Source organism: Lissotriton vulgaris, chromosome 8 (genome assembly GCF_964263255.1).
Source record: "Lissotriton vulgaris chromosome 8, aLisVul1.2, whole genome shotgun sequence".
Taxonomy (NCBI): Eukaryota; Metazoa; Chordata; class Amphibia; order Caudata; family Salamandridae; genus Lissotriton; species Lissotriton vulgaris.
The window spans coordinates 372,803,183-372,829,809 of NC_141696.1; the positions used below are offsets into that span (position 1 = coordinate 372,803,183).

The 26,627-nt window shown below is 40.4% G+C and overlaps 1 protein-coding gene across 2 annotated transcripts in view; it reads left to right on the plus strand.

The window, feature by feature from the left end:
* The window catches only part of SRPX (sushi repeat containing protein X-linked), a 401,322-nt gene that overhangs the window by 305,802 nt on the left and 68,893 nt on the right, over window positions 1-26,627 (plus strand). For both annotated transcript variants that reach the window (XM_086934154.1, XM_086934155.1), the window contains one exon: window positions 15,946-16,079. In XM_086934154.1, coding sequence (XP_086790280.1) covers window positions 15,946-16,079 — 134 coding nt within the window. The remainder of the gene's footprint in view (window positions 1-15,945; window positions 16,080-26,627) is intronic.

The window sequence follows — 26,627 nt, forward strand, 5'->3', positions numbered from 1 at the left end:
CTGCTTCCTGGGAAACAAAAAGACTAGTATGAACTACACCTATACGACCGACCTGCAGCAGATCAAACAACTCCAGGATCAGAACATATAGAAGAGTTTAACACAACCATAGCTCAAATGTCGTTATTTGCAGGTGAGGAGGAAAGGCACAAAAGGAATCTAGTGCAACATCTGATGCCTTGAAACCAATAGCAGTAGAAATGTGCTCCACCTCTAGCCCCATCGCTAGAATGGGAGTTTAAGTACCTACATTCTTCTATAGATGTAATTTTGGCCTTCAGCCAGAAACTTCAAACCTAGTAGGGAATGCATAGGGAGGTCAAAAGTTCTGCCCATCAGTTGGGAACACACTGAAAGTACCCAAATGAGATGAAGAGTCGGAGATCAACATCAGTCACAGCCTACAGCCCAACAGAGATCAATAAAGAGAGGGGAAACAAGATCTTCAACCTGAACGGCTGAAATAGTGGAAATTCAGTAGCGTACAGAATAGCAGCAGACAGGTTTATGAGAATCCATCCACTTCCAAGGAGGATGTGTATTCTAGTCAAAAGACTCAGGAATGTGAGGAACCTAATGCACAGCAGGCAGCTGTTTTAGGGATATTTGGCCATACACGACACAGTCCCATGCATCCTCAAATACCAGCTGGGAGGCTTAGATGAGGAACAAGTGTAAAGAGCCAATCCACCTACTAAAGAAAGGGAAAGGACAGAAGCCAACTTACCAAGGACAGTGGCATTAACTAGCAGAAAGCCAGAGAAGAGCAGAATGCTCCACAAACAACCTCAAGAACTTCCAAGCAAGCACTGTAGTAAAGATGCAGAGTAGAGAGATACACCAGATAACCACATTACTGGACAGTGTACCTGAAAATAGACTAAGCCAGTAAGACTCCCAACTGGGACCACAAGGACCACCACACATGTGCGTGCCTACAAAATGACACAAACACTTTTTTCTATTTAGTTGCTGATTCTAATTGGATTTGGGCGGGGGCAGAAGAAATACATAAAGGTGGAAGTATTATGTTTTGATAACAACAAAGGGGTGGAAGTATCACGGAGGGCATGGGTTAGAGGACGAGAAGCGATGCATAATAGAGCAACGTGGAGCGATCGGGGAGAAGAACAGGCACCAACAGGCAACAGTTGAGTACAGGGGTGAGAAGCTGATGGAACGAAGGGCACAGGTGGGAGAAACAACAAAGTTAATTGAGAGAAGAAGCAACGGGCAAGAAAGCATCATGCGGGAGTGAAGCACATATGCAAGAAAGGGAAGCACACAAGTGAGAGTGCAGTACGGAGGGGTGTGAAGAAGCCCACATAGAACAGAGAACAAATCCGAGTGCAGGGAAGTAAAGTACATAAAAGAGAGAGCTGGAAAAAACACTCACTCTAATGGAGTGCTTAATTGGAAAAAAGAGTTGAGTAGTGTTCGAAAAGCAATCAGTCGAAGCAAAGCAAAAAAGCCAGCCAATCAAAAGTGATGGTAAAGAAGCATTGCTCCATTGGGGGGGGGGGGGACAAACACAGGAATGACAAACAGAGACACGAATAAGAAGTAGGCAAATGAGAGAGACCGGGATGCCAAACAATGATCAGCAATGGGTGAGCTTTGTGCCCCTGTATGCTCTTGGCAAGCCCACAATATATCTGCCAGGAGACAGCACACTTGCTGTCTAGTAGGGGCGATCTAAAACAGAGCTTTTTAAACAGAAATGTAAAGGAAATTAAAAGAATGCTAAGTAAAGAGATTCCGCTCTTCCAGGGCCACAAGGTATCCTGTGGGAGCAGATACAAAAAAAAGAAAGCACTGTGATAGACCACCCCTTAGTGGCCCTCATTGGAGTGTAAAATGGACAGTTTTGCTAGATTACATGGTGCCTTGGGGAAGGTGGGCACACCTCATTCAGTAAATACTGAAACGAGCGTGGGTTGAGATGGTAATTACAAATTTATTTTATTGAGTTAAAAAAAATATTAGGCTAGTTAATTTGTGATCCTGCACTTCATGTTCCCTGTGCGAGACATCCATTATTTAACAGCTTGCACTAGATATTTCTGGAAAAAATTGAAAGTGTAGCTTTCAATTGTAGCTCAAGCAAACAATTTCAAAATTGAGCAAATCAAACTCAATTTTATATTATTTTAGATTGTCTAGCACCTATCATCCCTTTTGCACATTGAATAGGATCATTCTCAGCATCACTTTATTTGCGATCATGTTGTTTTTTGGTTGTTGCTTTATTGCATGTTTTACTAGACGAAAATAGCCTTAGCTACACCTCAAGGAGAACCTTTCTTGAACTATCCTAGAGCGGCAGGTTGTCTGTACAACTCTGTATAATCGCATAATGCACTTTAACAACGTAGCTGAGGGCCTGCTGCTTTCTGAGCCCATCAGTGGCACGTCTGATATACTTATGTATTCATTGTTGTTTTGAATGCTGTAAGATGTATCCGAGAGGAATATAAAGTTAGCTGCCAGCACAAAAGTGCTAAGCAAATCCTTGGGGATGGGGGTAGTTGAGTTAATCTTCTGGTTTCTTATAGTTTATATGGTGAAAACATAAACCTGGACAGTTCACAAAAACGGAAGTGGAATTTGGGATGAACCGAGGATCACAAGTGTGGCTCACTGGTTAGAGGAGGCAGACCCGGACGCTGAGATCGGACCCGGGACCAGGGTTCAATTCCCGACGCGGCAGGGTCTTGAGCCCAAAATGTCTACGGACTCAGTAATTCTCGCTTCGGTGCCTGACCTAATCATGGGTTCACACTCTGCAACTCTGGGCAATAGCTTGCTTAATCTCCACTACGGCCCCCCGCGGCGGGATGCCTGGCTTTCACCTTGGGGCTAACTCACAGGGAAAAACCAGGATGGGTTCCCAATGCAAAGCGCTTTGAGACCTGGCGGTGATATTGCGCTATATAAAAACCTATCCATCCATCCATCCACAGAATGACAGAATACCTGTATCCTCTACACTTCTGCAGGGTTGTGTGCCTTCAGCGAATGACTGGAACGCTCAGCCTGAACCTCAGTTTTTAACACACTCAACCAGTTTTTGTTCATACAGTTTTGGATGACAGAGAACTCCTCAGCAACTGTCTTAAGATCAGCCATTGGAATTTTAGAGAGATGACCGATAGTTTGGGTGAGGTAAACATAGTTGTGAAAGCTAATCCCCATTTCCACTTGTGATTGGTGGATGAGTTGTGGGCAGAATGAACGAGAAGCAGAGATAAATTTTAGCCCTGCTGCACCCCACAATGTACCATAATGGTGTTAGCTGATAATGAATACGGTAGCTCTCTGGTCGGATAAAAAGGAATGGAGCCAGTTTAATGATTGCTCCGACACCCATCTCACATTTATTAGACTTACAGCAAAGTTTGTTGCTCAATTGTGTCAAAGACAGCGTGTAGGCCAAGCAACAAAATGGTGGCTATGTGCCCCTAATCTACTGTTTCTAAAATGGGAACTGCCCATCAGTCAGTGCGCTCTTCATTCCCCTAGGGAGTGAGAGACTGACGACTTGGCACTTAGGATACAGTTTTTCTCCGCAGATTCTTGTAACTAACTACACTGTTTCTGCCATCTTAATAATGTGTACCATACAAGAAATATCTGTGATTGGGCAAGAACTTGTAGGATGTAAGGAATAGTAGTAGTAAACCCACAAACCCGGACATTTCACAAAAATAGAAGTAGGACTATCATTTCTCATCGACCTTGGGAGCCAGAATGACTTTGCTAACGAATGAAGAAAACACGGACACCGAGGCAACTAGGCGGAATACATTAAATACAACTTTTACACAGGCTGTCATAAGTGCTATTCAACTTAATTTCTGGAACTGATGGTACTTAATCGGGCATTGGAACACATAAAAACGTGTTGAGTCAATCCTCTCTAAAAACCAGGACGACTAATACATTTAGGGAAATCTGCCTCCCGCAACTCCGGGACGCCTGGTCACCCTGCCAGGGAATCAAGTTATTCTTTTTTTTAAAAGGGTCCATAATAAGGATTCTTTTGAAAATGATTTGGATCTCTCTGCTCCTAAAAGAGCTATGTTCAATACACTTAATATACATGGTGCTAGCTTCTTGCACAAGTGTTTTTATTAGTCTGCCTGGGCACAGTTCCTCTTGCTATTAATGTCAATACTCAGATTTCTCTTGTTTTTGAGCTTGGATAGGTTTATAAAAAATTACCATTCGTTATGCAACCCAAAAGCCGCTTCAGAGTACATGCGTCCGCTTAGAAGTCTTGTTTTACTCTTATGCCCTCCCAGGGCTTTAAGTGGGATAAACAAACTGGGGGGTCTCTCAAAGGGGCGTGGCAGTGTAATTAGGGGCGTGGCTTTAAAACATTTATGCTAAAAATCTGTGTTTAGCATAGTGTGCCACCCGACTTGTATTTTGCTGTTTCTGCCATTGCATCCAGGTATGTGATACAACAAGTAACATCGTACCTACAACAAGTAAGGACTATTGGCTTTGTCAATTGTTATTAGTTCCATAAGATAAATAAGCTGCAACTATGGCTTGTTACATATAATATTGAAAACTCTTCCAATTAAAGCCCTGGTGAACATACCACAATGTTGCTGCTCTTGGGTTTCAGAAAGAGAAGGGAAATCCAGAAAGAAAATGACTCTTTAAAAGGATTTCCCTTCCCCCATAACGCTCACCTGGCATGACGTCATGCCGAAACTTCTCTGCTAGTGAGAAGTGAGCAATGTGAGCAGCGCACATCGATGTGCCTTCTGTCTCTAAACGGGTCTATATCGGGCTGTTTTGTGCCCTGGCACTTTTTTCCAGACTGCAGTGACATCAAGCTGCTGTCACTGCAGTCCGGAAAAAAACGTACCGTCTGTGCCAGGTCTCAAAACAGAGCCCGATAGAGACCCGTTTCGAGGCCCCTTTTAAAAAACTGCCGGTGCTCAGACCCCTGGAGACCTGGCCCACTTAAAGCCCTGTGCCCTCCTAACATTAAGCTCTGATAAAGCATAGGGGCATATTTACAACAGAATGAGGAAGCGTGGGGGCGTGGGGTTAAGCAAAAATTGCTAATGCCACGCTTCACCAGTCTGAAAACGCAGGGATGCACAGTTTCCACAAGAATCAAGCGTGCTCCTGTGTTTCCCCTAGCGCTATTGCTAAATTAAGCTGCCTAGCGCCAACACGGGCACCCATGTACCATTGTGCAAGGGTATCTGCGTTGGGGGGAATGATTGTTTATGTGCAGGAACGTGTCCCTCCCTGCGCATAAACAATCAAGAATGTTGAGTTGAAGCTCCTATGTGTGCTTCATTGTGCAGCACACATAGAAGTTGCAAATCGCCATTTGTTTAAAGATTGTTTATGTGCAGGAAGGGACTCCTTAATGCACATACACAATCATTCATGGCGATTTGCTATTTCTATGTGTGTTGCACAATGCAGCACACATAGATACAGCAAAAAGAAGGAGAAATAATCATTTCTCTAGGTTTTCCATGGTCTTAATTTGAGTGCAGCCTCCTATTTATGCCACCCTTGTAACTAGGGGGCAGCGTCAACATCAATGGGTGTTACTGCGGAACACCCACCGCCCACCCCTTTCATGCTAAGTGTAGTGTGAAAGGGGGCCTTATTTACAAGATGGCAATAAGCCACATTAAGTGGCTTAATGCCATCTTGTAAATAAGGGGAAGGGATTATCAAAACAGGAACATCGCAAAAAGTGACTTTCCTGTGGCAATATGGGCTTTTAAATATGCCCCAGAGTGTCTTAAGGAAGTTGCTTGATTTGTCAATATGCCACAATGGCCTCAGCGACTTGTGATGTCATTACAAAGCCTTAATGTCTGTCCCTCTGATAAGATTTCCTAATTTCCAGGGCTGAGTTGGAACAAGCCTCAAACTGTCCTTCAACTTTGGTATGTGTTACAAGAAAACAAGTTTCAGATATTGTGATACTTGACTTCAAACTTCTCTGTGTAGCCTAACATTATCTGGTAGCATTGGGTAGGGTCTGTGTTGTATCTTGGTATCCTTCTTGTTGTTCCTTTAATGTTCTATGTTGGTATGACATGTTCACTGGATTCTAGAGTGTGGAATCCAGGGGGCAGACCAGAGTTGTACAGTTGCTAAAGAAGTTGGTTAATGTTCTATGTTGCTATGCCATGTTCCCTGGATTCTAGAGTGTGGAATCCAGGGGGCAGACCAGAGTTGTACAGTTGCTGAAGAAGTTGGTCCTTGGTTGCCTCTGGGGTTGTATTATTGAATGAACTACTTTTCTACTTTAAACCACTGTACCTCAAGTCATTTCAGTGGCCAAGTTATCCAGACAACGGTGACTACATTATTTATTTTAGTTATCCAGACAACGGTGACTACATTATTTATTTTAGTTCATTTTTTTCCTTCTTATGTATTTTGTGAATGTATTAATTTTTTATATTTAATTTTGTAAATTTAGTATGGATGTTACATCTTCTGTTGCAGCTCCTCCTAAATTCTTACAAAGCCCTCGTCCTCCTTCTATGAATTGGGAAGATTGGTCAGAATCATTTGAAACGTATCTAGAAGCTATTGGTGGCGATGTATTTTTACCCTCTAGAAAATTGGCTTTATTAAAACATAACTTAGGAGTTGAAGGGAGGAAAGTTTTAAAAACATTACCTGTAGTTAATCGTGTTGTTTCAACTGTTGTTGACACTGTTGATGAAGGCAGTGAAACTAGTGAAACTAGTTCAAATGACACATCGGTAGACGTATATTCTGAAGCTTTAAAAGCTTTAGAAGAAAACTATGGGAAGAAAACTAGCATTGTCGTAGAAAGGCACACATTTTTCTCTAGAGCACAGTTACAAGGAGAAAATGTGCAACAGTATGTAGCTTGTTTAAGAACTTTAGCCATTACTTGTAAATTCAAAGATTTACATGAAGAAATAATTAGAGATCAATTTATTAATAGAATTAAGAACATCAAAATTCAAGAACGTTTACTTGAACTTAAAAATCCTTCTCTACAAAAAACTCTTGACACTGCTAGGAAATTGGAAAACACCTCTCATTACGTTAAAGAATTGAGTTCTCTGCAACAAAAAGATAAAGATGAGTCTTGTAATGTTAATGCCATAAGTAATAGTAATAAAAAAAACGAATTTAAAAGTGATAACAAAGATGTGAAATTTAATGTTACCAAGAGCAAAAGCAATTTCAACAAACAAATTTGCTTCAGATGTGGAAGTCAAAAACACACTGCAGATTTTAATAAATGTCCTGCTACTAAAGTCACATGCATGAAATGCAAAAAAATAGGTCATTTCGCTAAATGGTGCAGAACTGGTGATAATAGCAATTGGAAACGTTCTGTCAATCTTGTTGAACCTCAATTTGATAGTGAGGATGATGAAAATGGAAACAATGAAATTGATATTGAAGTGATGGTTGTGCATGATGATACTGTGAATGATATTTCTGAAGATTATCAACCTCCTAAATGTAATGTGCTAATAAACCAGGACAGCATGGCACTTTGGGCTGACTCATGCTCACCATATACTATCATTGATAAAAGTATGTGGGAAAATGGGACCAAAACAACATTGATATCCTCTGATGTACGACCCAAAGGGTATTGTGGTATAAAATTACCTATGTTGGGTTATTTTGATGCTCAGTTAACCTTTAAAGGTAGATCTTGTATGAGCAAAGTTTATGTTGTTGAACAAGGACGAGCCTTATTTGGATGGAAGGATCTTAAAAAAATGGGGTTAATATTAAATCCCAATCATCCTGATCAAGTATTGTTATCCGATGTGTATTCTGATCAGGTATTGTTAACCAATGACAATGTTTCATCAAAGTGGGAATCTGTATTTCCCAAGTTGTTCAGCAAGGATCTTGGATGTTTAGTTAAATTTGAACATAAGATAATTCTTAAGGCAGACAGCATACCGACTGTTCATAAAGTAAGAAATGTGCCTTTTGCGTTGCAGGATTTATTAAGAGAGGAGTTAAACAGGTTGTGCAATGCTAAAGTAATTGAACCTATTGAAGCTTCTGAATGGCTTAGTCCCATTGTTTTGGCTCGGAAACTTAATGGCAAAATTAGGATGTGTGTGGACCTGAGAGATCTAAATAGAAATATTTGGGTTGACCGCTATCCTCACCACACATTAATGAAATGATATCCAGCATCAAGGATGCCGTGTATTTTTCATCTATTGATTTGTCCAATGCATATCACCAGGTCAAATTACATGCGGAATCTAGGCATTTAACATCGTTCATTACACCTGAAGGTGCTTTTCAATATCTTAGAATGCCGTTCGGATTAGCATCTGCATCTTCAGTTTTTCAGAGAGTCATGTGCAGTATTTTGAAGGATGAAGTGAATGTAAGGGTATTTCAAGATGATGTTCTTATTTGGGGTAAAGATTTATCTACTCATGATAAGGTATTGCATAATGTTCTTCATAAACTACAAGATGCTGGTTTGACTGTGTGTGGTGAGAAATGTAAATTTGGTGTAAAACAAATTGATTATCTTGGACATACCATTTCCAATGAGGGTGTTAAACCAAAAATGAAATTGTTGGATGAAATTGAAAAGGCACCTCACCCAATCAATAAAGATCAATTACGATCATTTTTAGGACTTACGGAATATTATTCCAAATTTGTTCCAAATTTTGCTGACAAGGTACATGAATTAAGATTATTGATGAAAAAGGGTGCTTCTTTTGTTTGGTCCACCTTGTGTCAAGAGTCATTTGATAGTATCAAAATGGATATTACAAAAGCTGTTGCTCTAAAGCCTTATGATCCTAGTCACACCTCTATTATTGTTGTGGATTCTAGCGCATATGGTCTAGGTGCTGTTCTTATGCAAAGACACAATGGAGCCGAACGGATCATAGCTTTTGCTTCTCGCACACTCAAAGGTGCTGAACCTTCTTATTCTGTAATCGAGAAGGAGGCTTTAGCATGTTGGTGGGGTGTAGACCACTTTAAAACATTTATTTGGGGAACAGCATTTGAATTAAGGACAGATCATAGACCTCTCATTGACATTTTTACTACAAAAGGTGCTTCTAGAGCCAAACCTAGAAAAGCAAAATGGTTGTACAGACTACAAGAGTACAATTTTCAGATAAACGACGTTCCAGGTCACAAAAACATCAATGCTGACTGTTTATCGCGTCTTCCTTTGCCTTGTGATATGGATAATGTAATAGAAGATGCTGATGAATGGTTACTAGCCAGTATTGAAGAATTGTGCAATCGTGCATTGAGTGAGAAAGAATGGATTCAAGCTGTAGCCAGTGATGATGTGTTACAACAAATAATCAATAATTTGCATGTAGGTGTAGATTTGTCATCTTTGGACAAGACTATTCTTGCTGATTATAAAATGGTCTGGTCGGAATTATCTTTTTTTGATGGTATCCTTAGAAGAGGTGACAGATTAGTTGTACCTTCAACACTACGGGACAAGATGTTGAGTCTATTGCATGAAGGACATAGTGGAATGACCAGCATGAAAAGGAGGGCTAGGAATGATTTTTGGTGGGTTGGTATGGACAAAGACATAGATAGATGTGTTCGGAATTGTGTAGCGTGTATGTGTAGTGATAAATCTCACAAGTCTCAGAAAACCACTATATCTGCAACTTCCTTTCCTGATAAACCTTGGGACAAAGTCGCTATTGATATATGTGGTCCATTTCATGTAAGAGGGATTGAGAATAAATATGCTATAGTTCTGATGGATTTTCACTCCAAGTGGCCTGAGGTTGCTTTTGTAAGGGATATTAAGGCTTCTAATATGATTGAGTTTTGTGATGAAATTTTTCGTAGGGAGGGATACCCGAGTGTGATCTTATCAGACAATGGTCCACAGTTTGTGGCTGAAGAATTTGCTGCCTACCTTAACATGGTGGGTGTGAAACATATTACCACCTCTGTTTACAATCCAAGAGAAAATGGTTTGGTAGAGAGATTTAACCAAGTGTTAAAAGAATGCATTCAACTAGCCAGTAACAATGATGACAATTGTAAAGATGCTGTCAAGGAAATGTTATGGTGCTATAGGAATACTCCTCATACAGCTATGGGAGTGTCTCCTTTTTCTTTATTAAAGGGGCGAGTGGCTGGGTCTAAAGTTAAACCAACTTGGATGTCTAAAAATAATAGCACAAAAACATTTGATGGTAAGGATATTTCCAGTAAGGTACAGGTGTATCAGAACAAATACGTTTGTGATCATAATGTTAAAGTCAAGAGTTCTTTAAGATCATTTAGAGTTGGTGAGTGGGTACGCACACAGCAGATGGGGAATCAAAAACCTGGGTTTTCCAAATGGTCTAGACCAAAACAAATTATTTATGCCGCAGGAAATATCGTGAAATTGGATGATGGTAAGCAATGGAATGTGAGAACTATAACGAGATGTAATGATTTGGAATTCAAACATATTTGAGTCAGGGAAGTAATGTTCCAAAGACATCTGTTGTGAAGAGGGATGATGTATCTGTTCCTCTCAAACCTTTAGTCATTGCATCAAATATGGAGGTGAAGGAAAGGCACATTCGACCTAAGTTTAAACCAATATGGATGAAAGATTATAAATGCTCGTAGTCGTGGTGCATTTAATTTGAGAATTTTGTCTAGTGCTATACCTTATTTCTTTCATATGTTTTTTGTCAATTTTTTATGTTATTTTATTTTGGTTATTTTATAGGAAGGGAGATATGTTGTATCTTGGTATCCTTCTTGTTGTTCCTTTAATGTTCTATGTTGCTATGCCATGTTCACTGGATTCTAGAGTGTGGAATCCAGGGGCAGACCAGAGTTGTACAGTTGCTGAAGAAGGTGGTCCTTGGTTGCCTCTGGGGTTGTATTATTGAATAAACTACTTTTCCACTTTAAACCACTGTACCTCAAGTCATTTCAGTCTGCAATAGAGAACAGCAAACCTTTACATAGGTTTTGGTCATGTTGCCTTGTAGGGCGATTATAATATAACAGTAAACCACACAATGGCTGAAAATTAAGGGGGAACTCTGGGCCTGTTTGTTATTAATAATGGCAAGGTTTAAACACCTAAAGAAGCGACCAGATTTACTGATCTAGCTTTGGTACTGGTGAAGTGACAGATTGCAATGCTAAGGAAAACTAATAACCCCCCTACCCTTAAATAAATGGAAAGATGAGCTTGGTAAATGGACTGAAGCGGGGCAATGACCCTCACTGAGCTAATAGGGTGGGTGGGTTAACTTTGTGACTCAGAGTGGAACACATTTATGTCTAAGATATAACTAAAGCTACTATTAGACCACCATGAAAGAACTGTGTGGTGTATAGTTAAGAGTAGAAACATTGTGGTAAGCACAGGTGAGGCACCGGAAATATGAGTGTGGGCGTGGAGGTTACTGTAATTTGTGTAAAACAAAGGACTGATCCTTCCGAAGAAATGTCTTGCAGTAGCAGATCCCAATGATCCTGGAATGGATACAGGATTCACAGAGCAATCTTTTGCAAGGGGAAAGACAATCTAGGGGGGCACATTTTGGCATTTGAAACATACTGCGAATATCCTATACCTATCTCGATGTTCACAATTTTGTAAAGTCTTCTAGCTCAATTCATACCTTTCTGTTTTTTATTTGGATAAGTGAATATGTATATTATGTGCACAGACATGTGATCAAAATTGTGTTCATTGTATATGTCACATGCACACATTTTGCTTCTTAAAAACGAATAAATTAATATAAAGAAACTGCTCTTTGTTGGTAGAGCAGCAGGGAGAATTGACTCACTCATGTCATTATCTGCACGTCGGGAGGAAGGAGCGGACACAGTCAGGTTTACAGACGAATGCACCTTGACGAAAGTGTGACTACAGTTGTTCCTGAGCCCTTCCTCTTTGGTGTCCAGATGACCCGATAGTGGTGTACTTATGTGCTTGCTGCACTAAGGGTCGACATAGGTCAACCCTATTGTGGTTAGTGGCACACACATGTGCAGCAGCCACACCTGGATCCTGTGTTTCCGTCCAGAAGAATACCACAGACCATCGCATTAGCCATCAGACAGAAGTTGAGGGTACATGTGGTGATGGAGTACTAATTCCCCTTATCTCCACGCTAGTTAATAATACCAAGTGATACCTCCTGTGAATATAAAGGTCTGTTTAGGATATCACATTTGTTTTTAATCCTTATAGATCACAGTGAGAGAGTCCAAAATCTTTACTTGCTAGATTTGTGTAGCAATAAATCGCAAATACAAAATGCATGCAATATGTCAACACGGAAGAACAAATTCAATTCAGGCTGCCACATTGATAGGGTAAAACATGTTGACGGTAAAATGTTATAAAACAATTCAGGACAGCAAATTTAAAAACACCACCTTATCATAAAATCGAAGATGTATAATAGAGTCTCTAAATCAGGCCCTTGTGATATTGCACATTTCCGTAGTTTTAAAACCTTCCAAAGAAATGAGACCATTGCACAACAAATCAGGGGACAATGTAACTGTTGTAGAAACAACAAGGCAGTCTGCACAGCCTAAATTTAGAAAACTTTAAAAAGAGGCAATACACATTTTCTTCTGGGCGTATCGTAGAAGATGCAAAAGAACAAGATGTGCAAATTACTCTGGGGAGAAACACTGTCACATGGGCAGGGACTCAGTCCAGCTTAAGTCTAACAGATAGCAGGATATCCTACCATGATCTGTAAAAAATTAAAACAGAATCAGAGTGCAGAGAAGCTGTTTTTATGACTGTTCTGTAATTGTATAGGGTCTAACTTGTCCCCCGCTGATGGAATCCAGTGGTTATGACCTCCACATCCCTTGTTATCTACCCACATAGCTCTGACACAGAGTTAAAATAAATTGTCTGGCTATTGAGGTTTAATTTTGCCCCAGGCCCAGAAGGTATAAGCCGCATAGGAAGTTGCCTTCTGAAAGTACCCACCCCTGACCAACAAAACCGGATGAGAAGATGATCGGACCAAGATACTGCCACCAGGTCATCTACTGAGAGTGGGACATTAGGAGATATGAGGTCTATGATATGCCCTGCAAAAAGTGTAGGTGCTGAAACTCCCTGGCTAAATTAAGCATGCCAGTTTCTCCGATAGTCTGACCGCCAATGCATTGTTTATATCATCAGTGGGCAAGTTAAAATCCTCTAACTGGCTTTAGTTAGAATATTGCAGGGCCGGTTGTGCTAGAGCGTCATCTAGTGAGTTGATTAACTCACCCGCAGAACCTGGAGGGCTATAGGCCAGAGCCTCCACCAGGGAAGTCTGCGGGCAAACTCCTATGCAAAAAACAAGGGGTTCTGCTAATTTCAGCTCGGCTATCTGAAGGTGTTACATCAGGTAAAGTTTTTTTTAAGTATCACATTATTAGGTTTTGACTGTACAGGTCCGACATTGACATACATTTCAGTTGCGCAATGCTTTGGAGAGCATCAAAAGAACTTCTCAACTGTGGCGAAATATGGTGCAGCTGTACTTTAACAACTTCAGTCACTGGGGCCCAGCATGGCCTTCCACATACCAATTTCACCATAATCATGTCCACAAAGAGGCATAAAAAATGTAAATCTACTAACAAAAAAGAGGAAATCAAGTCATCAGATACTACAGATACTACAGATAATGGTGTGTGTAACACTCACGCCAACATTGTTACAAAATAATCAGGGCCGGACCGGGAACCACAACCGGCCCTGGCAATGTGTTCGGCCAGCCCCCCATCCACACTCAGGGGGTGGGGGCCGACCTCTGTGGAGAAGTGTGGCTCAGGGGTTAGAGGCGGCAGACCTGGAGCTTGAGTTCGGCCCTGGACCAGGATTCAATTCCCCGCCTCGGCGGGTCTTGGGCTCAAAAATTCCACGGACTCGTTAATTCTCGCTCCGGTGCCTTCTCGACTCACGTTCACACTCTGCGACTCTGGGCAATAGCTTGCTTAATCTCCACAACAGCCCCTCGTGGTGGGATGCCTGGCTTTCACCTTGTGGATACCCTGCCAGGGTTATCTCACAGGGGAATACCAGGACGGGTTCCCTAAGCAAGCGCGGAGATGCCCCAGGGTAAGTCGTGCGCTATATAAGTTTCATTCATTTCATTTGCCTGGGCCGGTTTTCGGACGATTTTGGTACTGGGCCGATTTTGCAGCTATGCTGCAAAAACGGCCCTGTAACAAAAACGGCCCCCAGGGGCCCAAAACCGGCCCCCACTCGTGCAGCGCACCGGGGGATTGCCCGGTGCCCGCTATGGCCAGTCCGGCCCTGAAAATAATGCCCAGTATACCTCCATCTGCAGAGGCAACCTACTCCAACCCAGTATCAGCGATACTGGTTCAGTTTTGGCCTTGTGTGAACAGGTTAAGATTTTTTAAAGGCGATGGCAATCCCCCTCCTTTTTTCTCTCCCCTGTTCAAATGTATGCATGCGTAGCTCTCAGGGAGAGCTAATACGTTGACAGCAGCGGACAACTCGCTGGAGCTGACAACTCGCTCAGCCAGGTCTCCATTATAATCAAAATTTCCGTCTGAGACTTACTGTTGAGGCTGTTGATGTGTGCAGCTCAGGTAAGGCAAAATGTCACCTGCCTTCCACACTTAGCCCCTCTACTCCCCGCAGTAAAAATATGCACCAGTAAAATCTTTAAAATGTAGGTGGTGTCAGCATTTTATAAAGCAAAGTTCATGCATACATAAATCAACAATATTGTCAGTAATGATCAAAAAATAAATCAATCTCTGAAAATGCTGTCTGCAACATAAAGACCATGTAGGGGCTGCCGTCTTCCCTTGGATGTCTTTTATTTTATCCTCCATATCCACAATAATTTGGTTACGCTTTTCTGAATAGTTGAAGGTTTTTGTCCCATCGAACAACATATTGCAATTGGTAAGGGAATGGCGATCAAGCGCAAGCATACTGGAAATTTTCTTTTTTTATAGTTTTGACTGCATTTAGAATACTGTGCCGCTAGCCTGTCTCCTATAAAAAAGATGTGCTTTCCTGATGACTTTCAGAGAGAAACTGACGAGAATAGGTCAATATGAAAAGCACTTAAGATGAATAAATATTACGTGAGATTACAAGCGTAAATCTACAGGAAGAGGAATCTTAGTTATACCATAGACCTGAAATGACTTTCTTTGAAAGCTTAACTTGATGAAGAGTATATTGTACCACATTACCCATGTTAAGTCTTGAACCGCCTATTGTTGAGTAATTATTGTAAATGCTAGAGCTGCATTGCAGTATGATTTCCAATAAAACCCCCTACAGCTGATATCTTTGTATAACATGCAGTGGAAATCTGGATTATTTTTTTTTGAGGGAGAGCACCTACCCCAGCTGCCAAATACCAAATGCCTAGAATTCCGAAATCTAAAGTGATTAGAGGGAGTATGGCAAAAAAGTGGAATTCCTTTGCATAGGTTAGTAATTTGTACTTTATTTAGACTATTCTAGCAAGAATAAGCAACTATTAAGCAATAAGAATTTTTACATATGTTGATTGGTGAGATGTTGTTATATTATATATATAAAGACAGGCTCTTTGAAAAGAAGGTAAAAGCCTAGCCACTTGGTTATATCTCCAGCACACAAATCAATTGAGAGTAAGAGTTGTAAGTTATATGTATTGAAATACTTCAAAGTACTCAGGTATTATATGGGTTATGAGAATTGAGATCTCTTCATTATGATAAACCATGGTGTACCAATGGTCTGTCTTAGACCAAAGAGTGAGTTTGTTGATATCTGAACAGTCAAGTAAGCAAGAGTTCTTGATTTTTCCAAGACCTTCAAATAATTAACTTACCGATGTATGTGATATTGATAAATCATAGATTTTCGTGCTACTTTAGTTAAGTTGCCATGTGACTTTATTATTCCAGCCATGAATGTCAATGTTATTGTGAGAACTGCTGCAGCCCTCTTGGACCAGTTTTATGAGAAGAGGCGATTGATAATTGTATCAACTCCATCAGCAGCAAATTTCTTCTACAGAATGCAACTTGGGGTGTTTCAAGTAAGTAAATATTTGCATGTTGACACTTTTACATAATTTCTGTTTCATTTTTCAGTGTTTTACAAAACATACCCACTTACATTGGCACAATACATTCAATATTATCGAATGCAGATCAGACATATACCGATGATACTCAAATCCTTTTAGATCTACAACAGGGATCTAGTCATCTTGATTCAATGTTGCAGCGTCTAGAAGATGTTAAAGCATGGGTGACAAACATATATCTAGTATAAATGCAGGAAAAAAATATTTCTTTTCCTCAGTGGCACAAAGAAATCAGCTCCTTGGGACGTGACTGCTCCACTACACTGCGACGCCTGGCACAACTAGAAAATGAAGGGTTATTTCTTCTATTAACCTCTCTTTTCCGTCATAGGTTTTAGAGATCGTGAAATTGGTGAACTTTCATCTAAATAGTATATCAAACTTTTCTCCTTACTTGGAATTACTCGGACAAACTCTTTGTAAGCAGTTGTCCTCTCAAGATTGCAGTATTGATCAGCTGCGTATCTCCCCATTCCACAGAGTCTGCTCAAAAAGCTACAAATGATGAAAAACGCAGCTATTCATATTGGGCCCGATTCACAAAGGTAGATTGACTTTTGTCTTAGTTTTATTCTCAGTCAAACTTAAGACCAAAACTTAAGTTTAACTGAGACAAAAGTCAAACTTCATAGTCGTAAGTGCCCTTTGTGAATACTGAAAGTTGTAAAGTTAGTCTTTCGTCTCAGTTTACCTTTGTGAATTGGGCCCATAATTTACACCCTGAACCAAAGATCTTGCAATAAAATATCTGAGAGGCTTATTCAGGTTTATAAAAGCCTGCAGGAGACCTTCGCACTTTCCTGGTCCCAAGCTTGAGATTACCCTGTGGCGGTTTGTAAAACTCGGGTGAATACATTTGCAAGTGGCAGGTGCCGCCACGTAGAATTAACTGCCACATTATTTGTATTCTACTTAATAATTTTTCGGTTGCACATGTAATTTGAAACTATGGCGCTGATGTACTATGCTTGTTCCCAAACCAGGGATGTGCAAATTGCACGCTGGCTGGTTAGTGAACAGGGATGCAACTTGAGATGCAACATATGTGCCAGTAGGTCACATCACACATTGCTCATTCACCAGGGGTTTGCTAAATGACCATTAATTAGGTAGAACACATTTAGCAACCCTGTCTTCATGGCAAGGGTGAACAGACTACCATCTCCACGTTTCCCTTCACAAAAACAGATTACAATTTTTTTTTTTAAAGAAAGCCATGCCCATTTTAGAGATAGGTGTTTTATTTTTACCACACGGTAACACATCAAGGGACACTTGAAGTGATTACCTGAACTACAGCTTGACCCCAAACGACCACTCATCATGATTCGCAAAGGAAAAAATTCAGCTTTAGAAGAAGTTACTTTTCAAAAGTTTACAGCCGCAACTGAGGTCACAAATGATTGAAGCATTCCTTATTGACTCGAGAGGGGAATACCTCTTTATTCACACTCCTGTTTGTGACTCGGAAAGGCGATAAAGCCCCTTCTATTCTTTCAAATTGTAAAGGAGGTTTCAGACTAGGTGAAAAGGGGGGTTGCTGTCCAAAATATGCAGGTTTTGCGACCTCAAACAGCTGTAGTACATGAGCCCCATGGGGGCTTAAACTGCCAATTTAGAGTTTAAGCCTTCATGTCTTTAAAACTAGAGGTTTAGGATTTTATTAATTAATGAACTCATGCAAATATATTTATCCAATGTAATTTAAAATGATATGCATTTTATTCGTCAGTCAGTGAATGAATAAAATGTTTATTGTATCAATTAACAACAATTGTTACAAAAAGTTTCCTATAAAATATTCACAAAGTTTACTTGCTGCAGTAACCATCATTAACTGCTGCAAATTTAATGTACTACATCCGCTAAAACAAGTCCTGAAAATACAGATCATAGATCATAAAACACTTAAACCCATAGATCAATTGTGAAAAGAGAAGAAAAGAGAAGGAAAAAAGTGGGTACATACATTTAAAAAAAACACAAGGGGCTTTCCCCTGTATAGAAACTTCACATATCAGGCAAAATCATATAACATTTCCAAATAAAAAGGCGATCAAAGCAAACCCATTTTGGAACAGAAGTTTCAATAAAATGCAGAGTACATAAATCATGTCATAACATGCACATCTAAGTCCGGGCATACCCAAAGTGGCAGTCTTGAAGTTCTAAAGTGTAATGTGCATTACTTAAACGTTCTTTTACTTTATGTGCACATTTAGCAAATCTAGCCAGTTCCATCGGTATCTCGAGGCTAAAGAAAAGTTTCATAGCATCGTTGCAATTACGCGTCCCATATTTAACACCTTGGCTGCTGTGACTTTTCCCCTCCTGTGCTAACATACTATGGACACCATTGTTCATGACGAGCTCAGCTCGTCATAAGCACAGCTCCACTGTGCCTCATGACGAGCTGAGCTCGTCATGAGCATCGAAGGGGTTAAAAACAATGGCCTCAGTAAAGTGCGACATGCATATATCTAGCAACGGCATATGCAGACCAAATGAACCATAGATTCCTCATGCTGGTGACGTAGTCTGCAGTTTGTGATCGCCTCTAGGGATTTCCAGCGCCTGTTAATATCTTATATCTGCAATGCCGTAAGCCTCACTGTTAACATTTGCTTTAGAATGATCTTGTTTAGCGCAGGATCGAGATATGGTTGCCTTAACCAATCTTCATAGGAGCTTGCAAGTATCCCAATGTTGCTTTTGGAACTATTCAATTCCTTCATTTCTTCTTCCGTAGATAATCTAAGTTGTTTTTTTTAATATAGATTTTAATATGCCAGGCTGGTAAATCAAATCCTGCAATTTGGTCATGTCAAGCTGTAATGCAGTGCAGGCGGCTTGCAGGCCTTTGCTCCATGAGTTATTGGCTTTCGTAAAGATTATTTTCAGAATTGACTTCATTGTATTCGGACGGGCTGCACAAACCCCTCGGTAGAACCGCACAAACGTTGCCCAGTGCTCGTAGCTTTGTTTATTCAACCCAAATTTCAGTTGCACCAAGATATTTCGTGTGTGCGCAGGAATCTGGAAGATTCGCTTAAAGGCTCTGCAGTCGATATGTTCCAAGCTATTAACAAAAGCCGCTGGAAATGCTAGCTGGCCATATGTAACTGAGGGAAGCAGCTTGGCCCTTATAACCTTTCTGATTGATTTTGTTGTCGGGCTATTTAGTTAAGAATTAAGCCTACACAAGGCGAACGTCACTGCCTTACCCTTTGTTTCGACTGAAGCGAGGTGAGCTGTTGACTTCCCATTACTCATCAGCCATGCCCCCAGTTTGTTGTATTTGGTCACTGTTGTTATCTTCAAGTTACCCAACCTCCAATATTGTCTAAGTTTGTTGGCGTACTTTCCAAATATAACTACCTTTGTCTTCCCTGCATTTGCGCTTAGATCATTCTTGATATTGTAAAGGTTTAGTGCATCCAATAATCTTTGCATGCCTGTTTTTGTGTGATCTAATAACACCATGTAATTTGCATACTGCATTAAATATAATCTATCAGAGCCAATTTTCGGGGGGGTAAAAGATTTGCGTTGAGAATAGTTTTGGCAAGGTCTGCTGTATATAAATTATAAAGCAAAGGTGCCAATACACAGCCTTGTTTTAAACAACGGTCTGTTGGGATCTTTTTGGTAGCTGAGTTCATTGAAGTTTTTACCTGTACCCAGGTTCAAGTGTAAAGGCTAATAGAATCTCTGGTATCCCCAACCTTGTAATTTCCAGCACAGCAGACTGCGATTGACTCTATCAAAGGCCTCAGAATAGTCCACAAATCATGCAAAGAGTGGTGGCAACTTTTTCTGCGTAGTCTGTTCTATCATATAAGCAAGGGCTAAGATGTTATCCATTGTAGATGCTCCTGGCCTGAAGCCATTTTGGCTAATTGGAAGAATTTCATTTTCATGGACCCAGTTCTGCAGGTCTTATAGAAGAAGACTAGCATATCCTTTCGTTTCAATGTCCTAAAGGGCTATCAGGCTATAGTTTGAGGGGTCCACAGTACTGCCCTTTTTATGGATAGGTTATTCATCAGTCCCTAGATGCTTGATGTTCCAAAGTACTGCTGTGACTTTTACATATAAAACAGTAATAATGAATTGAAGAACACAAAAATGCTATTTAAGTTGGAATATCTTGAATGCAACTAGCATTTATCCTACAATTATCAAGTGTACTGACCAATGCAATAAGATCTGAAACAGTGAATCTAGTTTATAGAATTAGAGTTGCAAATCCAGAGTCATTGGCAATTTTTCTGAATCACCCCACATATTACCCAAGAAAATCAAATTGTAAACAACGAATCCAGGTTTAGCTCTGAAGGAGGCATCTTTGTATATGAAAAGCTCCCTTAAATAGCGAGCTGAGTTTCAAAAACTACTTTGTAGGAGTACGTTTTTTTAAAGTAAAATACACTTTTTAAAAATAGATAGCATTGGAATCCACATGAAACAAATACCTCAAGAAAAATGGGAGTAGACCGGTGCGAGAGGAATTGGGCAAGATGAGTGTGTGTGTGTGCAATAGATTGGTATTTTCTCACCACTCGAGTGCCCACTTAGTGTGATTTCATCATGTGAGTGTTTGCAGTGTCACCAAGATGGCTGAGCATGCAGTGAGAACCCATTACATACACATGTTTTCAAGTGTTTTATACTTTGTTTATATTTTTATTTTGAGATGTCAATATTTTTAAAATTGCCTGTCTTTTTCCTTCATTGTGGTTTCTACCAGTCCTAAAAATGGAGAGCTGATCACGAGTATTTCTTAAGTAATCCAATAATCAAAAGATGTGTACATGAGTGAATGGTGTCTGGAATGCCTGGGACAAAGAGTTGCATCAAACAGGATCCTGGTCTTGACGAATGGCACGGACACGTCTGGGTACTCGCCTTAGTTAAGATACACTTGAGACACCTTGGCGATTTCTATTTCCTGTTCTGGACCCCCCTTTCACCCCACAGAAAACATCCCCTACGTTCTTAGCACTAGGTAGGAAGCTTATTCGTAATTTAGGAATTCTTGATGAATGGAGAGGTGCTAGACTGAAGCATTACACCTGGGTAGGTGTGTGAGAGCTCTCTTTACACATTTTTGAAATATTCAATTTTACTTTTCTTGTTGGAGAAAGAAAACCAAACACTGTGTGGTGCAACTAGAATCCGAAAATAATTGATTACATAGCACAATTAAGTGTCAAACATTTGGCCTTCAGAAATCAAATAGCATCACAGGATGCTTTAATCGGAATACAGGGATTTTTTCTAAGTGCCTTCAGAGATCCCTGGCAGTGTTGCAGTGGTCTAGAGGCCAGAATATGCTTGGTGGACCACCTCAGTCCAGCAAAGCATATTACAAGTTTCCTCTCCCCCATGGTTTTCATGGTGGTGAGCCCCCATGAAAACCATGGAGGAGAGGAAACAAAAGGGGGAACTATAGGGCCCCCTGATGCCTCACAGCCGTGGGGTGCATGCAGGGGGGCACATGTTGTGATCCGGTGTGCCCCCCTGTGTGCATGCACCCCAGTACCTGCACAGCATGGCCTGCTGTATTCCATGCTGTGCAGGTACTGATTTTGACGTTCCTGTTGTGGTGCCTATTTCCTGGGCACTGCAGTGGGAATGCCAGAGAACCGCCCGCCAGAAAGGAGAAACCTTGTAACCTGGCAGAGGTTCAACCAAGGGTTTGGCAGCGCGGGAATGGGGCGGTCCTGCTCCCGTTCCCGCACCGCCAACTCCTAATGAGACCCTTAGTCTTAACCAGTTTTATAATTTTATATAGCGCAAACTTGACCCGAAGGTATTGGGTATTAGAGTGCTCTTCATAGCACCAGTTACGCTACATGAGAACACATTCATTTTTGTTAGGCACGAGGAGATTAAGTGATTTGCCCAGAATCACAAGATGTTCAGCATCGTTGCCGAGACTCGAACTCAGTTCCCCAGATTTGAGGTCGACCGCCCTAGCCGTTAGGCCAACTCCTCTCCCAGTTGTACATTTTTACATCTTCCAAAAGTCTTTTCAAACACTGTGGGTTTGGTTTAGACTTTGATGGATGGGTTACTCCTTTACAAATGTGGCTGATATTCCCCCCGCTGTATTACAAGTGCCACAGTATATTTGGCACGTGTAATATGGCACAGGGTCTATCTGCCACATATGGGTCAGAGTAACCCATTGACCAAACTCTAAATCAGGCCCTAAGTTAAATTTATATTTGTTATTATGCCTTTGGTGGGGGTGTGTTAGTGTGGGCTACCCCTGTGCTCCACAACAGTGATACATTCCAGAAAAATTATGATGGTAGACTGATAAGTGGAGGTACAGAAGTTAGATTTGTGGGTGGGATGAAAACAGTTGAAACTTGTTTCAGGCTCCCAAAGGGAGAGCTGTATATCAAAATGAGATATTATGCAATGGTTTGGAAGCACGGTTTTTGAAGAAATATCTCATTCTGGCCTTGGATATCAGGGTGTCACCCAATAAAGTCAAGGACACCATTCAGGGAAGTAAATATTGCAGTCCCATCTTGTGAGGCTAACTAGCAGAGCTCTAATTATTGTCAATTTACAGAAGTAAAGTCAGCCCAGTGAGCCATTTTATTAACACCAAAAATATCAGCAAATAACTTGGCACTTAGGAGAATTAAATTGAATCAGAGATTCTAACAGTTGTGGACAGTAATAGTTCGGAATGAGGGTTATTACTCGTAAGAAGAGTGTGCTTGATGTTGTATATGCTCTTTCCTTTGATGTTAGTCTTGCTATTCAATGGTTGATTCTGCATAATCCTTTGAGACGTTGGAAGTAGGGATGTGTGAAATTTGCCTAATTTCCATTTGCGTAGCTACATTATATTTATAGACAATTACACAAAATTACACAAAATGCAAATTGAGTATTTAGCACTGTAGTGTAGTTCCTATAGTCCCAATAGGCTCTGTGCATTGGAATAACATATACTGTAGTTTAGACGTAGGACTGAGGTCGACTAGGTCTCTATCGAATATATTAAACTTAATAGTGAGTGCCAGCTAGCTCAGAGATCACTAGAAACGTTCTTGAATAAACAAGAAGGGATTAGTTTCTGACAACCGCATAAACATGACAACTTTGTTTCCCAAGAATAAGAAATCAAATCTCTAGAGTCACGGAAACAATAGATAACTATTTTACTCTGTAAATCTTGCATGCTTTGTTTCACCAGAGATGCAGAGAAATGGAGAGATGGGCGTTTTCAATAAGAGTATTTATTGAACAGTCTTCTTTCTCAAGCATTGGAAATGAACTGCTACAATCGTAATACTGGTTATAAAGTACAAGGCATATAATACACACAGTATTGTAAAGTAGTACTGTAAAAGCATGATATGGTTTCTAAGCCATAAAGTGCATTAAATGTATAAAATACATACAGTAATAAATAATGACTAAAAGTACTCAACTGGTGCTTCTAAAATACGCCTACCCCGGTGTACCTAACCTAAGTCTAGTACGAGGGAAGAAGTAAGTGAGGAGTAGCCTAAGTTTAGAAGTTCTCTGCCAGGAATCTATTCCAAGAATTCTCTTAAGAGGTCTAAGCAGCTCGGTACCTTGGTTTTAGAATGAAGGAGGTCTTGTATCTCTCTCTCAGGACTCGATTTCCCAGATACCCGCAAGGATAAGCCGGAAACACTGGAGCTGGATTTCTCGGCAAGAGAAAAGACAGCGTCTCTCTCAGTGCGTCAGTTGGAGGGTCGGCTTCCTTCGGCACTTGCTGCTGCAGGGCGTCGGGCAAGTAGATAGTCGATCTGCTCCAAACCACCGTGTGTTTGTCTGGGCAAACCTAGGAATATTTATACTTTGAAGGTGCCAAGTTTGACGCATGTTGGAACTTAATAACGTCACTCAAAGGCTAAATTTTTGGAAAACGCCAGGAGTTCTTGGAGAACTTAATATTCAAGCAGGGGGAAGTCCCTAGCTGCTGAAAGCAGGTTTTTCCAAGAAATTGTTGTTGATTCTCGGAACTTAGTGGAAGTAGCCATGCCGTATTTGGGCTATATGGTTTAGGCCAAATATGGTAGGGATTTCTATGCCTATATAAGGATATGATAAAGTATACCTATATAAGGGCATGAATCGGGAAAATTACACTAGGGTCCTAGATTCATTTACAACAGCACTATAAATTCATGTGTCGGACGCATTTTGCTCTAAGAGATAGAGAAAAAAACACAAGCGGCGTAAACACTCATCCCTTGCATTTTGGACGTTCATGTTGTTTTCATGAACTTGCTCTAAATTTTTGCAGTGAACTGAACATAATTACATGACATAACAATGTACTTTCGGGAATTTCATGTGACAAGCGTAATGCGACATTACTGAAATTATACAACATTACGTTGATGTATTTGAAATCTCACCTGGGCCTACGTGGAAGAACCATACACTGAAGTTAATAACAACAAATTGTTTTCAAGTGTAGTATAAGGTGAAGGTTGTGTTGGCACAGTGTGCCAAATGATTTGTTAAATTAAGCAGAGTGCTGGAGTTTCAGAGATGGAGATACTGGTTTAATATATGAATTTTCATATGCTTTTGGCCTAAAGAGACTGGAGAGTTTACCACCCCATTGGCAATAGAACTGCATAATCAAGTTAAATTATGGAAAGCAAATTCTACATGGCACAATATATGCATTAAATGCGTAATAACAATTCGTTTTATTAGTTTTGAAGTAGTGTTCAGAGGACGGCTTGCAGATGGGTTTTATTCCATTACAGACGAAGATTCCATTCCACCCTCATATTTAGTTGTAGAGGTTTTCTTATTATTTTGCAACATTCTTCATCTCTCAAATGCAAATACGTGCTCTCTCAGCTGAATACATAGCAATGTGCATCAACTGAAGTTGTAAATAATATTATTTTACTTTAAGTAATAAGTGCAGCAGCAGAAACATTTTGGCTCCTGTCATTGTTTCAGAATGAGATGATTATATGAGCCAGATTGGTGTAGCATGAATAGATTTTAGAACTAGTGGATTATGTTTCTCTAATTTTCAGCCTGTTTTTCCATACACCTTTTGTGTATTTGGACACACATCTTGTTGTATCCCTCCATAGTGCCAGTTGTAAAGGAAAGTTCAAACTTCACTCCCAGTATGCCCCATATGTCTCATCACAGAATTGGTCAAATACCTTCCTATGTTCGTGCCATGAACTTCAGTGACAACCCCGATCTTGGAAGAACATGGTTTATTGAGTTCAGGTATCAACTGTAGTATTTCTTGCTGGACTGTTGTACATTCACGTTGTGAATAGACAGGACACAGTGAACAGGCTTTTCCCTTCTTAGTCTTCTCATCGCCAAACCGATGTGAAGCATTTGGATGTCTGACAACATTGAGAATGTGCCTTCTTTCGTAGGTAGCCTTACTTTTTTGAAGAGGCAATTTCCAACTCCACTGCAGTCAGACCTCAAATAAAATAGGTTTTGCTGGCATTTAATGTCTGTGGTCTCCAGACCAGATCTCTTATGATTTCAAAGGTCACTGTAGCAAATTAGATTCCTTAAGTATTTAAGTCGTAAGAATTCTATGACACAAGCCACCTAAATTAATTTGAACTATCTTAGCTGAAACATACATTATTTCGATTCTTGAATAATTCGTTTTTGAAAATTAATCATGTCCTATAATTATAATCTCTCATTTCACATTCTGATTAGATTACATTTTTTTCACTGTCTCTCCCTGCCTGATCAGATGTATGATTTGCTTGTAATTTGGTATCCAGTAACTTGGAGCATCCCTTAATTTCCTACCAGAAAATAGGCATGTTATATTTAGGCATCCCATCATACTTTTCATGATGGTAGTAAGATGTTGATGAATTTGTCCTGGGGTGCTAACATTTAATTCATTTTTCCTTAGACCTCATATCAACTGAAATAAGCAAACACACTCCTGATTTCAACTGCCCATGGTGCTTGTATTGGGAGTTTGTTCTCAATCAATGTCTGCGCCAAGATACCAACCAGCACCATTTATTTAGAGCTGACAAAGAGGTTTAATCATTGGACATCATGGTCTTCCGTTAGACTCCAACTAATTCCAAAATGACCCAGATTCAGCATTCCTCTTATTCCATTTAATCTTTTGGTCTAGTTCCCTGAAATATCTCACGGAGTTCCACCACTCCCTCCAAGTTGGGAGTAGGACCTGGCACCACATTTTACATATCTCCCTTCTAGCCTGGAGGATCAAATAAAATATCAGCTACGTTTGAAGCTTCCAAGGGCCCCCAATTACAGGTCCTAGCTGTGCCGTACCGAACATGATTAAGGTGGGTCCTACCGCTACTTCCACTCCAAAGATGTCCGAGATCGCCTTACCCACATTACTCCAGAAGTTTTCCAAAACAGACAGTGGGCAAACATGTGGAAATCACCCATCTCTCGGGCTCTACACTCTTACATTTGGAGTTGCTACCACCTCTT